The sequence below is a fragment of the Lithobates pipiens genome, unplaced genomic scaffold (assembly GCF_037356315.1).
Source record: "Lithobates pipiens isolate NorthernLeopardFrog02 unplaced genomic scaffold, aLitPip1_a1.2 Scaffold_8, whole genome shotgun sequence".
Classification (NCBI taxonomy): Eukaryota; Metazoa; Chordata; class Amphibia; order Anura; family Ranidae; genus Lithobates; species Lithobates pipiens.
Genome location: NW_027507903.1, coordinates 640,603,151 through 640,618,208, shown reverse-complemented (window position 1 = coordinate 640,618,208; position 15,058 = coordinate 640,603,151). Strand labels below are relative to the sequence as shown.

At 46.8% G+C, this 15,058-nt stretch overlaps 1 protein-coding gene across 1 annotated transcript in view; it reads right to left on the bottom strand.

Annotated features, from left to right (window-relative positions):
* The window catches only part of SRRT (serrate, RNA effector molecule), a 35,729-nt gene that overhangs the window by 8,221 nt on the left and 12,450 nt on the right, over positions 1 to 15,058 (bottom strand). The window contains exons 5-9 of the mRNA XM_077470908.1: positions 10,336 to 10,524; positions 6,615 to 6,784; positions 5,855 to 6,021; positions 3,415 to 3,516; positions 482 to 1,109 (exon numbers count right to left, since the gene is read on the bottom strand). Of these exons, the coding sequence (XP_077327034.1) occupies positions 482 to 1,109; positions 3,415 to 3,516; positions 5,855 to 6,021; positions 6,615 to 6,784; positions 10,336 to 10,524 (1,256 nt within the window). The remainder of the gene's footprint in view (positions 1 to 481; positions 1,110 to 3,414; positions 3,517 to 5,854; positions 6,022 to 6,614; positions 6,785 to 10,335; positions 10,525 to 15,058) is intronic.

Genomic DNA, 15,058 nt, shown 5'->3' with positions numbered 1-15,058 from the left:
AAGAGCTGCAGGGTGCTGTAAGCGAGCATCGTCAGACTTCTATGGAGGCTTTGCAAATGCATTGAAGCACCAAGAAAATTACATGGGGTATCATTTTTTTGAAGCGAAGCAAATGCAACGTGTGCACAGAACTGGTAAGGTACCCACTTATTTAGTGAAAGGAGCTTTGACTGACATTCGGAGTGTCCAATGCTACATTTTAAGGTGTAAACAAGTCAAAAGAGTAAAAAGTATGAAAGTCTTACTCGTAGGCTAGGACCACACACACACACACACACACACACACACTATTGAACCTTGCTGCTACGGAGAGATTTGACTTCTTGATAACAGTTCTCAGAGTCCTATTGATTTCAATGTTCTGCAAATGAGTTCCCGTTAACTCTCTCAGTAGCAAAGATTTCATGGTCGGTGGGCTTGCCAACTATTGGAAAAATGATGGGATTTACTATACAGAACCCAAGTTCTAGGTGGCGCTTACCTCTCCCATTCTGCCCCTGACTCTCCTTCTCCCGCGGAGTCTCCCTCTCCCGACTCTCTCTCTCTCGACTCTTCCGAGTCTCTCGGGTCTCTCTTTCCCGACTCTCTCTTTCTCTGCTCTTCCGAGTCTCTCGGCTCTCTCTTTCGCGACTCTTCCGGCTCTCTCTCTCACGACTCTCCCTTTCTCGACTCTTCCGAGCTTCTCGGGTCTCTCTTTCTCGACTCTTCCGACTCTCTCTTTCCCGACTCTTGCGACTCTCTCGGCTTTCTCTTTCCCGACTCTTGCGACTCTCTCGGCTTTCTCTTTCTCGACTCTTGCGACTCTCTCTTTCTTGGCTTTCTGGACTCTCCCTTTCCCGGCTCTTCCGGGTCTCCCTTTCCGGGCTCTCCCTTTCCCGGCTCTTCCGGGTCTCCCTTTCTGGGCTCTCCCTTTCCGGGCTCTTCAGGATCTCCTGTTCGGGGCTCTCTCTTTCCCGGCTTTTCCGAGTCTCCTGTTCCGGGCTCTCCCTTTCCGGGCTCCCCCTCTCTCGCCCCCTTTCGGGTTTGGGGCTGCTGGGTTCAGAACCCGATCCAGATTCCGAATCGCTGCCGTCATCACTGTCTCCACTGTGCTTCCTTTTTCTCTTGGACTGCAAAACAAAATAGGGAGATTAAAAAAAATAAAAAAAATAATCACCCACGAGTTCCTTCCAGAAAGCTTTCTGCAGAGAAATGGAAAAAAAAAAAAAAAAGAGAAGGACGGACCACGAAATATAGATGACTTTCCACCCCCCACACTTAATTAACCGTCGACGTCCATGACATTTGCCTAGGAAGCCCCGATGACCCCATCCACCCCCTACACTGCCATTTTAAATCTCTACGTCATTGGCGACTGGCTTCCTCCTCGCTCCCTGACCTGGCCCACCAATGACCTCTGCGCCAGATTGCACGGCTGGTTTTAACTAGAGGTTGACTGATATATCAGCCAACATTTGGCCTTGAAGAAATCGTCTGATTATTATGCAAATTCATCCGATTTAAATTGCACCGTGTCCCGTCAACCCACAAGTGTCCCTCCCTCCCTTTCCCACACTCCACAAAGTGGCGCTCGATGCATTCCAGAGCCGCTCAGTGTGTAAAACTGACATTTGTAACGAGAGAGAGCGAGAGAGCGAGCGAGAGAGCGAGCGAGAGAGCGAGCGAGAGAGCGAGCGAGAGAGCGAGCGAGAGAGCGAGAGAGAGAGCGAGAGAGAGAGCGAGCGAGAGAGCGAGCGAGAGAGCGAGAGAGAGAGCGAGAGAGAGAGCGAGAGAGAGAGCGAGACCTGCTGTCAGAATTCAGTGGCGATGTCGAGGGTGGGTGGAACCAGCAGCTATCAAACACAAGCCAATGGAATGCTACGTATATATGTTACCCAACCCCCCTTTCTTAAGCAGCCCACTCATTGGCTGGTGTTTGATAACTGCTGGGTCCCGCCCACCCCCGACATCACTGCTGAATTTTGACAGCTGTCTCCCTCTCTCTGCATTCAGTTACATGTCAGTTTCACTAAATTGGCTCAGTGGGAAAACTGCTAGTGCCACCTGCCAAAAAAAAAAAAAAAGGGAAAAAATAAAAAAAAATTGGCCCAAAATATCGGCATCATATATTGGCCACCCCAATTTCTACATTTCGGCATCGGCCATAGAAAAAAACCATATCGGTCGACCTCTAGTTTCAGCCATTGCCATGGCTTTAGTGGCATTACACTACACAACAATGTAGTTGCTGAAGCAAGAGCAACACACACCAAAAATTTAAATAAATAAAAATCGAAAAAAAAAAAAACAGGCTAGATCAAGGATCACATGTAAGCCCTGGAGCTGCAGCTTGTGTACATACTGCCGTGGCTTCAGCAATGTCAGCTTTTGTCACACGATGACACCGGTGGCCCTTATTCCTGCAGTACCACAAATATCGCTTTTCTCTGTCTAAAGTTATGTGAGGAGATAGCGGCCAGCGTGAGATCCGTTGGTCGTCACTATCTATGGCCCATTGGAGGGAGATGTCCCCTCACTCCAAAAATAGACCAGAGTAATCTCCTCACCCCGATTGCAGCCAGTACAAATATCTTCTTAAACCTCGAAAAAAAATGGCCCATACAGAGGAGCTATCCCCTCGCCCCGACCGTGGCCCATACAGAGGAGCTATCCCCTCGCCCCGACCGTGGCCCATACAGAGGAGCTATCCCCTCGCCCCGACCGTGGCCCATACAGAGGAGCTATCCCCTCGCCCCGACCGTGGCCCATACAGAGGAGCTATCCCCTCGCCCCGACCGTGGCCCATACAGAGGAGCTATCCCCTCGCCCCGACCGTGGCCCATACAGAGGAGCTATCCCCTCGCCCCGACCGTGGCCCATACAGAGGAGCTATCCCCTCGCCCCGACCGTGGCCCATACAGAGGAGCTATCCCCTCGCCCCGACCGTGGCCCATACAGAGGAGCTATCCCCTCGCCCCGACCGTGGCCCATACAGAGGAGCTATCCCCTCGCCCCGACCGTGGCCCATACAGAGGAGCTATCCCCTCGCCCCGACCGTGGCCCATACAGAGGAGCTATCCCCTCGCCCCAACCGTGGCCCATACAGAGGAGCTATCCCCTCGCCCCGATTGTGGCCCATATAGAAAGCTCTCCCCCTCACCCAGACTGTGGCCCATAAAGAGGAGCTATCCACTTGCCCAGACCGTGGCCCGTACAGAAAGCTCTCACTCCCTTGCTCAGACCATGGCTTGTACATGGAAAGCTCTCCCCACCCCCTCAGACTGTGGCCTGTACAAAAAAAAAAAAAGAAAAAAAAAAAAAAAAAGGGGGAGCTCTCCCCTCATCCCTGCTCCAGCTAGAAGCTAAACATCCCTGTTCTCTGTCTGGAGTCATGAGGACACAGTGGCCAGAGAGATATAAAAACCTTCATTGTACCTTTCTGGTTTCCCGCTCCGGCTCCTCTTTCTCCACCTTCCTCTCTTCTTCTTCGGGTTTGGCTGGTTTCTCCTCCACTTCTCCCTCCTTCTCTGTGTCAGTCTAGGAGACAAAATGATGACAGGTTCTCAAACTACTCCATGCTGAGCAAACCGGTAAATGATTGTCAGCTGAGCTCCTTGAACGACAAACTCAGCTCTGTGTAGCTCCTGTGTAACGGGAGAGCAGTCCCAGGACCTGAACCCTTCAGACTACAAAATCTGTGAGATCCCCTCTGCCATTCTGACAGCGGGAACAGCCAATAGGAGCAGAGCGGGGACATTTCACAATTAATGGAAGCATTTTTTTTTCCTTTCTGGGTAAGACCAGATAACACTCAACTGAACACTTCCACATATTAACCAACAAAAAGTTCTTCCCCCTTCACAGCCAAGACATGTTTTGCTATTCAGCACTGTGCTACTTTAAATGCTAACAGCAAGGTCATGCAACACTACCCAAATGCGATTTGTATTTTCACACAAATAAAGCTATCTTTTGGCGGTATTTGATCACCACTGCGTTTTTTATTTTTATTATATAAAAGAAACCCAATTTATTTTTTTTATATATATGTGTGTAATATATATATATATATATATATATATATATATATTATATATATATATATATATATATATATATATATATATATATATATATATATATATATATCATACATATATACACACACATTGTTATAAAACAAAGTAAAAAATGTATCTTTTTTTAATAAAATCAAATTTTTAATTTAAGCCAAAATATATATTTTGCTACATGTCCCTGGTAAAAAAAAAAAAAAAAAAACAAACACCTAAATCGGTGTATAATACTTAGTTTGTGTGAAAGTTATAGAGTCCACAATCTATGGTATAATCTGAAAATCCATCAATCCTGACGTACTGATGGGCCTCATTTCTTAAGGCCCGAAAATAGGTATTCTACAGATTTTTGGTAAAAAAAAAAAAAAAAAAAAAAAAATCGCAACTAAGCAATTGGTTGGTGCAAAAGCTGTAGCGTTTACAAAAATAGGGGATAGTTTTATGGCATTTTTATAAATTTTTTTTTACTAGTAATGGATTTTTTATTATGACTGACATTTTGGCAGGCACATCGGACATTTTTGACACATTTTTGGGACCATTGTCATTTATACAGCAATCAGTGCTATACAAATGCAGCGATTCCTGTGTAAATGACACTGGCAGTGAAGGGGTTAACAAGGAAGTGGCAGTGTAGGGGAAGTGTGTCCTAGGGGTGTGTTTCTAACTGGGGGGGGGGCATGGCTATGTTTTACAGATCACTGATTTCTGCTCCAATCACAGGGAGCAGAGATCAGTGTCACTTGTTGCTAGGCAGAACGGGGAGATGCTGTTTACATCGGCATCTCCCTTGTTCTTACTCAACGTGAGACGATCGCAGGTATCCCTGCGGCGATCAAGTCCACGGGGCCGCGCGGTCGGACTCACAGGGGTCCCGACCGGCATGCGCACACGGTGGCACGGCGGCATATTCAAAGGGATGTACCTGTACGCTGATTTGCCTGTCCGTGCCATTCTGCCGACGTACATCGCCGTGCGCCGGTCGGGGTTAAAAAAAAAAAAAAAAGTCTGCAGGGTTCTGTGCACTTATTAAAGTGGCTGTAAAGGCAAGTTTTTTTTATCTTAATGCATTAGATGGTGACTCAGTTGGGGTGCCCCCATAGCAAGCTGCTTGCTGTAGGGGCACTCAATCGGAGTAAGTGGCCAGGAGCACAGAAGAGGGACCCGAGCTACCCCTGTGCAAATCCACTACAACAGAGCAGATAGGTATAACATGTTTGTTAAAGCGGTTCCTCACCTTAAAGGGGAAGTTCCGCTAATCTGATCCCTCCCCCCCCCTCCGGTGCCACAATCGGCACCTTTCAGGGGGAAGGGGGGTGCAGTTACCTGGATAATCCAGGTATCTGCAGCCACTTCCGTGCAGACCGCCGCAGATCGCACTGCCCCCGTTGTGTTCTGGGAAACACACAGTTACCAGAGACACAGCGGGGGACCAGAAGAGACGCGCAGCGCGACTCGCGCATGTGCAGTAGGGAACCGGGCAGTGAAGCCGCAATGTTTCACTTCCCGATTCCCTGACAGAGGATGGCAGCAGCGAGACGAGCGATTGCTCGTCATCTGCCGACGACCTCGCTGGACCCTGGGACAGGTAAGTGAGATTTTATTAAAAGTCAGCAGCTGCAGTATTAGTAGCTGCTGTTTTTTATTATATATATATATATATATATTTTTTTTTTATTATTATTTATTTATTTATTTTATTTTTTTATTTTTTTAGGTGCAGAACCACTTTAATTCTATTAGAAAAAAAACACACACAAAACTTTACAATTGCTTTAAAATTTCATCACGACTCCTACCTTAGCAGCCGCCTCTTTCTCTTCGGCCGGTTTGGCGGCCCCATCGGAGGTTCGGCCCTCCTCTTTCTTGGCAGCCTCTTTCTTGGCCGCCTCCCTTTTGGCCTGCTCTTCCTCCTCATCTAATATCTTCAAGTCGATTTCCGTTCCGCCTTCCATTTTTATGACGGCTGTGAAGACAACAAAAAGTTTAATAAAAAGGCGCATTCAAAATGCCAGCGCTTCCCCGTGTACCCATGACTGTGAAAGGTTGGAATAAAATTGATGCTCTGTATGGGATGAATAATCAGCAACCTGTAGATCGCAATCCGGTGCCTGGTAGATCGCAGTCTGGGCTTGCTGACCCGCCATTCCAGAGCATTCAAAAAACACACAGTGCAATGCAGAGGGACTACTTGTAAAGTTGGGCCTGTAGTAGGGAGCAAGAGCCTCATAAGCCGATGCCTCCCCATAGCGATACCAACTGCATGCCACCTCTTACCCCACCCTCGTTATCTCTAGAGGAGGTGCCAGCAGCAGGAAAGAAGAGTGAAAAGCGATCTGAGTGTGTTACAGGTGGTGTAGGTTGCCTCCTCACCGCCTGATTTAAACCCACGATTGCCGTGCAATGCACACGATTGCGACAAGGTAGTATGGTAATTAGAGGTTTAAATCAGGTGTGAGGAGGCGACACTGTGCCCGTTGATCTTTGGCTTCTCATGTTGTTCGTTTAGATCTCCGCCTCTTTTAAAAAAAGGTTTGCCTACCCCATGATCTACATTACCCGCATCCAGCACTTTGATGATGGACGGCGCCTTCTCCACATCCAGCAGGATCTCCGTCAGCCAGCTGTTGTCCACCAGATAGAGGAAAGCATTGAGCCGATTGCGCAGAGCGGCCAGGGACTCCTGCTTGTGACGACCCACCTCGTCCGGGTGATACTTGGAGCGGAACCTGCGGATAGATGGTGCGTGCCGAGAGAGGGGGGGGGGGGAATAAAAAAAAAAAAAAACGGAGGGAGATAGAGAGGAGGTGATGAGGGGAGAAGAAATAAGAGTATGAGATTGGCTGGGTGTGTGACAACATACAAGAACAGATCAACTCTGCAACCCCACCACTTTCATCATTATCGCTCTCAACATCCTTCTCTACATAGCCGGAACCCATCCTGCCGTCCGCTTAAAAGGAGCAGAGCACTTAAAGACAAAATGGGTTTGACCTACTAAAATTGGAGAGTGCAAAATCTGGTGCATCTCTGCATAGAAACCAATCGGCTTCCAGGTTTTATAGCCAAAGCTTAACTGAACAAGCTGATTGGTTACCAAGTAGATCGAGATTTTGCAACCTCCAGTTTTAGTAAAAAATCAAACCCCAAAGTGTTATCCTATTTGCCACCTTCCCCTAACCTGAGCCACCCACCACTTCCAGAGAGAGATAGAGATAGCGAGAGATAGATAGAGATAGCGAGAGATAGATAGAGATAGCGAGAGATAGATAGAGATAGCGAGAGATAGATAGAGATAGCGAGAGATAGATAGAGATAGCGAGAGATAGATAGAGATAGATAGAAAAAAAAAGGAAGAGAGAGAAAAAAAAAAGGAAGAGAGAAAAAAAAAAGGAAGAGAGAAAAAAAAAAGGAAGAGAGAGATGTGGCCGGCGGCACTGGTGAGGCAACACCGGTGGCGGGCGGCACTGGTGAGGCAACACCGGTGGCGGGCGGCACTGGTGAGGCAACACCGGTGGCGGGCGGCACTGGTGAGGCAACACTGGTGGCGGGCGGCACTGGTGAGATTATCAGTGTAGATCTCCTCTGTGTGGATTGCCACTCTCCTCTTCTCTCATGCCCTGTGAGTGTGAGGAAAGGACTGCCGATAACAGGCACTTCCTATTTACACTGTGATTGGACACAGCTGGTCACGTGGTAAAGAACCGCTGTAAATGGCTCTTTACCACAATCTGTGATCAACTGTGTCCAAAGAACACAGCAACCACATACCCCTGCCAATGCGTGCCCGGGAAGCGCAATCATGGAAGGATGTCCATAGACGCCCCCCTGCAAAGCGAGCCCACGCTGTAGCCCCATTTTGGATATAGCGCGGTCAGGATGATGTGGTTAAAAAGGACAGCAGGGCAGGAGCAAAGGTGTTAAGGCTCATTTGTGCTGGGCCGAAAAGCCAAAAAATGAAAGGGGCAGGGGCAGGAACACTCAGATTGGCGAGGAAAGAGTAAATGATCCTGGAAATCCCCCCTGCCAGGAAATGGAGGCGGAGCGCTGACTGGCAGCAGGTTCTAAATCACACTGAGAATCTCAGTGTGCAGTGGAATCAGAGGAAGACTTTTCAGTTGACTTTTAAGGGACACAGCAGGATGGGAGAAAGGAAGGGGTACCTCACTGCAGGACGAAGCCTGTGGGGTCATGTGCAGCCCAGCAACAGAAAACTGAAGCAGCAGTTTTGCATTATATGTACTGACCCTTTCAACACCGCCATACACCCTCCCCATCCAGCAAGTTAACAATGCAGATACAGTACAACTCAACATTCACATCGCCCATACATCATCAACTCAGCGTACCATTCAGCGTACCATTCAACATATCAACCCCACCCCCCTCCTCCCCCAAATCACTCCTCCCCACCCCAAAACATTGGATTAGATCAGACCAATCACATCACCCCGGGTTTTACCTGGATCATTACCGTGTGCAGCAGTTTTTCCGAACAAAACATATTACCACCAATATCCACAGGACTTTTTTTTTGTGGGTTTTTGTGTTTTTTTTACTTTGATTTGGTTTTACATTGATATTTTTTTTTTTCCTCCCCCGCTGCTGCGACCTGTTCTAGCTAATCCTAACACGTTTCAAATCTAAAGAAAACAATAAAACCTGTCTGGCTAACGTCGCAAAAAATGAGACGAACAAGGAAAAAAAAAAGAAAAAATAAAGAAAAAATAACTGGCGCCAGGAGGAGGATATCCGCACCTTGAGCGTCTTCGGAGAAGGAGAGAAGTGCGTTTAGGTTACAGGGAGAAAATATGACATCATAGAACACAATATACATATCTATACATTGACATTGATTACACACAGAGCGTACAGAGCCAGGGAATAGAGGAGGGGGGTGGGGACATGGGATAATGACACAGGAGGGGTGTCACGGTTAAAGAGAACCTGTCACATTTTACCACTTAGCAGCAGCAGATTATATCTCTCTATATCAATATCTCTATACATCTAGATAGATAAAAAAAAAAAAAAGGACCACAAACCGAGACAAAAGCATTTTTCCACAATTCTGTTGTAGTTTTGCAAACAAATGTTTTAATGTTAATATTATCTTTTTAATACTGTTAACTGATACAACTATAGTATTAAAAAAAAAATGCATAAAACGTATAGTTGTATCAGTTAACAGTATTGAGAGAAGTATGGCTTTTTTTTTTTCTTAACCCATTATACTTACCTAGGTAGATGATGCAGCATCGGACTCATGCTGTATCTGTCCCCCAGGGCCTCTGCCCTGAGAACCGAGCCATCGTACATCACCTACGGCTCGGTTGTCACGTCTCCCCGAGCGGAGAGCTGCTGCTTCCTCTGCTCCTCCACGCTCACTGTAGTGCTAAGCTGTGGCGGGGGTGGGGAGCAGCCTTCTCAGTCTGTCAGCAGCTCGTTTAGAGGCTGAGACAGGCATCAGTCCAGGCACCTGGTGGATCCAGACTGTTGGGATAATGCGGTGCCTTGACTGATTCCAGTGATGTCAGAGAGTGGACTTCAGACCTGCACAGGCACACCTCTACAGGCCGCTTTGGTCTCTGCAAGCTGAGGCAAAATTTTAACTTTCAAAGTCTTCCATGGGATTTTTTTTTTTGGTCATCACAGACAGAGATCGCACGGCTGGGAACTCGAACTGGAGCGATTTTAGGGTTCGTTCACACCAGAAAATAGTAAGGTTGAATAAAGACACCAGTCCATCCAGTTCAACCTGAGTGTCTACAACCCTCCCTTATCCCTGTACATTGCACACTCACATCAGTCCCTATCCTCAAGGAGCCCACAATCCAAAGGTCCCCATTCATATACCAGGGCCAATTTTGGACAGAAGCCAATTAACCTACCTGCATGTCTTTGGAGTGTGGGAGGGAGAACATGCAAACTCCAGGCAGGTAGTGTCGTGGTTGGGATTCGAACCAGCGACCCTTTTTACTGCTAGGCGAGAGTGCTAACCACTACACCACTGTGCTGCCCAACATGATGCAGGAAACACGTGTCCCATGCGAGTTTCCCACATCGCATTACAAAAAAACAAAAAACAAACAGTGACCGTGGGCCACGACCCTGTGCGATTCTGGTGTGAGCCGGCCCTTACCTGCAATTATTCTTGGTGACAGGGTCCCTTTAATAAAGAGAAGGAGGAGGACGACAGTGACATGATAGAGACAGACAGAAGAAGGGGGGGAGGATTGTAGGAGAAAAGACGACAAGCAGATAAAGGCAAGCCTCGTACCATTCCTCGTCTTTATGTGCCAGGAAGAAGTCCTGCATCTGTTGGCGTCTGAACTCCAATTTGTACTCGTTGTAGCGTCTGACGGCCTCCGTCTCGTCCACCGTGTCCTCCAAGGACAGAAGGAACTCTTTGAAGGTTTTCATCACGGGGGTCGGAGTCCCTAAGTCTACATCGTGGAGGTTCCCCAGTCTGGAGGGAGAGAGAGAGAGAAGACAGAGGATTAGAATTTATAGCCGATACATTCTGTACAATTTGCATAACCAATCTGAGCCACTGTTTCTTTGCCCCTAATCAACCCCCCCAGCCTACTTATACTAACCTATCCGGCGATTCCCACCACTCCTTCCTCTGACGGCACCAAGATACCCAGAGGGAGCAAAGGAGTCACCTCGCCTATCTTGTGGCAATGCTCTTCTGAATGGCAAAATCTATCTACTGGACAAGCATGCACTTTATTAGTGGTTACATGATGGCTCTTCTTCCCCCAAGACTAAGGACGATACTCACCACACTACCTTAGCTGTATTGTTACTCCTTACCAGAGCTGTTGTCATAGGGGCTGGTCAGGAGACATGGCTGCCTATGTAATCACACCCTGAACACTGATAATGCTGTAGTGAAGAGTGGCCCAATGAGAGACCAGGAGGTACCATGGTCTTCCTGTTGTCATCTTAATGAAGGAGAATGATACCAGGAAGTACCCTGGATCTCCCCAATGTTATAAAGGAAGAAGCTTAAAACAAAAGCACCCTGAAGTCTCATTTTCGTCATAAAGGAGAAAAATGAAGCCAGGAGGTACCCCAGTTCTCTCATTGTCAAGAGGAAGTTAAAAGCAGGAAGGACCCTGGACTTCTTGTTGTCACCAAAGGTTTGGGGCAGCAGGGTCATAAAAGGTAAGTTGGAGCCATAAGTACCATGGTCTTATCCTAAGGGAGGAAGTTGAAACTAGGAAGTACCCTGGTTCTCTCAATGCAGTCATAAGGGAGGAAGATGAAACCAGTCAGTACCCTAGTCCTCTCGTTATCATAAAAAGCTGAAACCAGGAAGTACACCGGCTTCTCAGTGTCATGAGGGAGGAAGCTAAAACTAGGACGTAACCTGGTCTTCTCATTGTCATCATGAGGGAGGAAGACTAAACCAGCAAGTACCCTTGTCTTCTCATTGTGGTCAGAAGATGAAACCAGGAAGTACTCTATGCTTCTCAACACTGTCATAAGGGAAGGAAGTGAAAACCAAGAAGTGATGCATAATGGACATTAATTGGGACTTTTAACGACGCTCTGGCCTGGTAAGCTCATGCGTTTCCATCCCACGGGACTTTAAATGAAACCATGGCCTGGTAAGGTCATGCGTTTCCATACCTATTCAGATTCTGACGTTACTATATATGACCCTAATTGGTGCACAAAGACCTTGGTCCTGCAGGCATTATGCTACATATGCCCTTATTCAATTCTGCTGTGGTGAACTTTTGGAGTTTTATTATGATACTTTGTGATATCCATGTTATTATCATGTTGTACCATTATTATTATTATTACCATTACCATGTATTGTTTATTACTCTGTTTACCATTGTATTTATTTCTTGTAAATCCAACTGTAACGATTAATAAAATTCCTAGTAGTTCACCTTATACTTTTTCGCTACCACATACTTCATGTAAAGTCCCAATGTCCCCCTTGTTCCCCCTTTTTTGAAAACCAAGAAGTACCCTGGTCTTCTCATCGTCATCACAAGGAAGGAAAATGAAACCAGCAAGTACCCTTCCTTGTCCTCTTATTGTGGTCATAAGAAGCTGAAACCAGGAAGTACACCGGCTTCTCAGTGTCATGAGGGAGGAAGCTTAAACCAGGAAGTACCCTGGTCTTCTCATTGTCATCACGAGGGAGGAAGACGAAACCAGTAAGTACCCCGGCCCTCTCATTGTGGTCAGAGGAAGCTGAAACCAAGAAGTACTCTAGGCTTCTCAACACTGTCATAAGGAAAGAAAGTGAAACCAAGAAGTACCTGGTCTTCTTGTTATCACAGGGAAGCTTAAACCACAAAGTACCCCGGCCCTCTCGTCATAAGGAAGGAAGATTAAATTAGCACAAACCCTGGTCTTCTCAATGTAGTCAAATAGGAAGCTGAATCACAGGAATAACCTGGTCTCCTCTTTATTTTATGGGAGGAAGACAAAATCAGCAAGTACCCTGGTCCTCACTGTTGTCAGAGGAAGCTGAAATCAGGAACTACCCTGGTCTTCTCATTGTTGTCATAAGGGAGGAAGTAGAAACCAGGTAGTCCTTTGGTCCTCTTATTGTCACAAGGGAAATAGCTGAAACTAGGAAATACCCTGATCTTACAATGGTCACAAGAGAGGAAGCTGAAACCAGGAAGTACCCTGGTCCTCTGATAAGGGAGGAAGTTGATCTTAGGAAGGACCCAGGCCTTCTCAACGCTGTCATAAAAAGGAAGTTGAAAGCAGAAGTAGCCTGGTCGTTTCATTGTAATCATGAGAAGTTGAAACCAGGGAGGTACCCTGGTCTTCATTATTACAAGAAAAAAAAAAAATGAAGTCAGGAGATACCCTGGCCTTGTTATTATAAGAGAAAACCAAAATCAGGGAGGTACCCTGGTCTCCTCATTATAAAGGGAGGAAACCGAAATCAGGAGGTACCCTGGACTCATAAGGGCACTTTCGCACTGGGGCTGCGCCATGTTAGCGGTAAAGCGCTGCTAAGTTTTAGCACCGCATTACTGTCGTTTTAGCGGAGCTTTTAAAAGGGTATACAGCGCTCCCAAACTGCCACACAGGTGCTGCTTGCAGAACGTTTTGTAACGTCCCACAAGCGCACCTCCCCCAGCACTCAGGCTTTCACACTGGGGTGGCATTGGAGGCGTTTTTCAGATGCTATTTTTAGTGCTAAACCGCCTTGTGAATGGTCTAAGGAAAAATCGTGGAGGTATCCTGGTCTTCATTACAAGGGAAGAACCTGAAAAATCAGGAGGTACCCTGGTCTTCATTACAAGGGAAGAACCTGAAAAATCAGGAGGTACCCTGGTCTTCATTACAAGGGAAGAACCTGAAATCGTGGAGGTAGCCTGGTCTTCATTACAAGGGAAGAACCTGAAAAATCGTGGAGGTACCCTGGTCTTCATTACAAGGGAAGAACCTGAAATCGTGGAGGTACCCTGGTCTTCGTTACAAGGGAAGAACCTGAAATCGTGGAGGTACCCTGGTCTTCGTTACAAGGGAAGAACCTGAAAAATCGTGGAGGTACCCTGATCTTCATTACAAGGGAAGAAGCTGAAAATCAGGAGGTACCCTGGTCTTCATTACAAGGGAAGAAGCTGAAAAATCGTGGAGGTACCCTGGGTCTTCATTACAAGGGAAGAACCTGAAAAATCGTGGAGGTACCCTGGTCTTCATTACAAGGGAAGAACCTGAAAAATCGTGGAGGTAGCCTGGTCTTCGTTACAAGGGAAGAACCTGAAAAATCGTGGAGGTACCCTGGTCTTCATTACAAGGGAAGAACCTGGTCTTCGTTACAAGGGAAGAACCTGAAAAATCGCGGAGGTAGCCTGGTCTTCGTTACAAGGGAAGAACCTGAAAAATCGTGGAGGTACCCTGGTCTTCATTACAAGGGAAGAACCTGAAAGATCGTGGAGGTAGCCTGGTCTTCATTACAAGGGAAGAACCTGGTCTTCGTTACAAGGGAAGAACCTGAAAATTCGTGGAGGTAGCCTGGTCTTCATTACAAGGGAAGAACCTGAAAAATCGTGGAGGTACCCTGGTCTTCATTACAAGGGAAGAACCTGGTCTTCGTTACAAGGGAAGAACCTGAAAAATCGTGGAGGTACCCTGGTCTTCGTTACAAGGGAAGAACCTGAAAAATCGTGGAGGTAGCCTGGTCTTCATTACAAGGGAAGAACCTGGTCTTCGTTACAAGGGAAGAACCTGAAAAATCGTGGAGGTACCCTGGTCTTCATTACAAGGGAAGAACCTGGTCTTCATTACAAGGGAAGAACCTGAAAATTCGTGGAGGTACCCTGGTCTTCATTACAAGGGAAGAACCTGAAAAATTGTGGCGGTACCCTGGTCTTCATTACAAGGGAAGAACCTGAAAAATCGTGGAGGTACCCTGGTCTTCATTACAAGGGAAGAACCTGAAAAATCGTGGAGGTACCCTGGTCTTCATTACAATGCAAGAACCTGAAAATTCGTGGAGGTACCCTGGTCTTCATTACAATGCAAGAACCTGAAAAATCGTGGAGGTACCCTGGTCTTCATTACAAGGGAAGAACCTGGTCTTCATTACAAGGGAAGAACCTGAAAATTCGTGGAGGTACCCTGGTCTTCATTACAAGGGAAGAACCTGAAAAATCGTGGAGGTACCCTGGTCTTCATTACAAGGGAAGAACCTGAAAAATCGTGGAGGTACCCTGGTCTTCATTACAAGGGAAGAACCTGAAAAATCGTGGAGGTACCCTGGTCTTCCTTACAAGGGAAGAACCTGAAAAATCATGGAGGTACCCTGGTCTTCGTTACAAGGGAAGAACCTGAAAAATCGTGGAGGTACCCTGGTCTTCCTTACAAGGGAAGAACCTGAAAAATCAGGAGGTACCCTGGACTTCATTACAAGGGAAGAAGCTGAAAAATTAGGAGGTACCCTGGTCTTCATTATAAAAAGGGAAGAACCTGAAAATCAGGAGGTACCCTGGTCTTCATTACAAGGG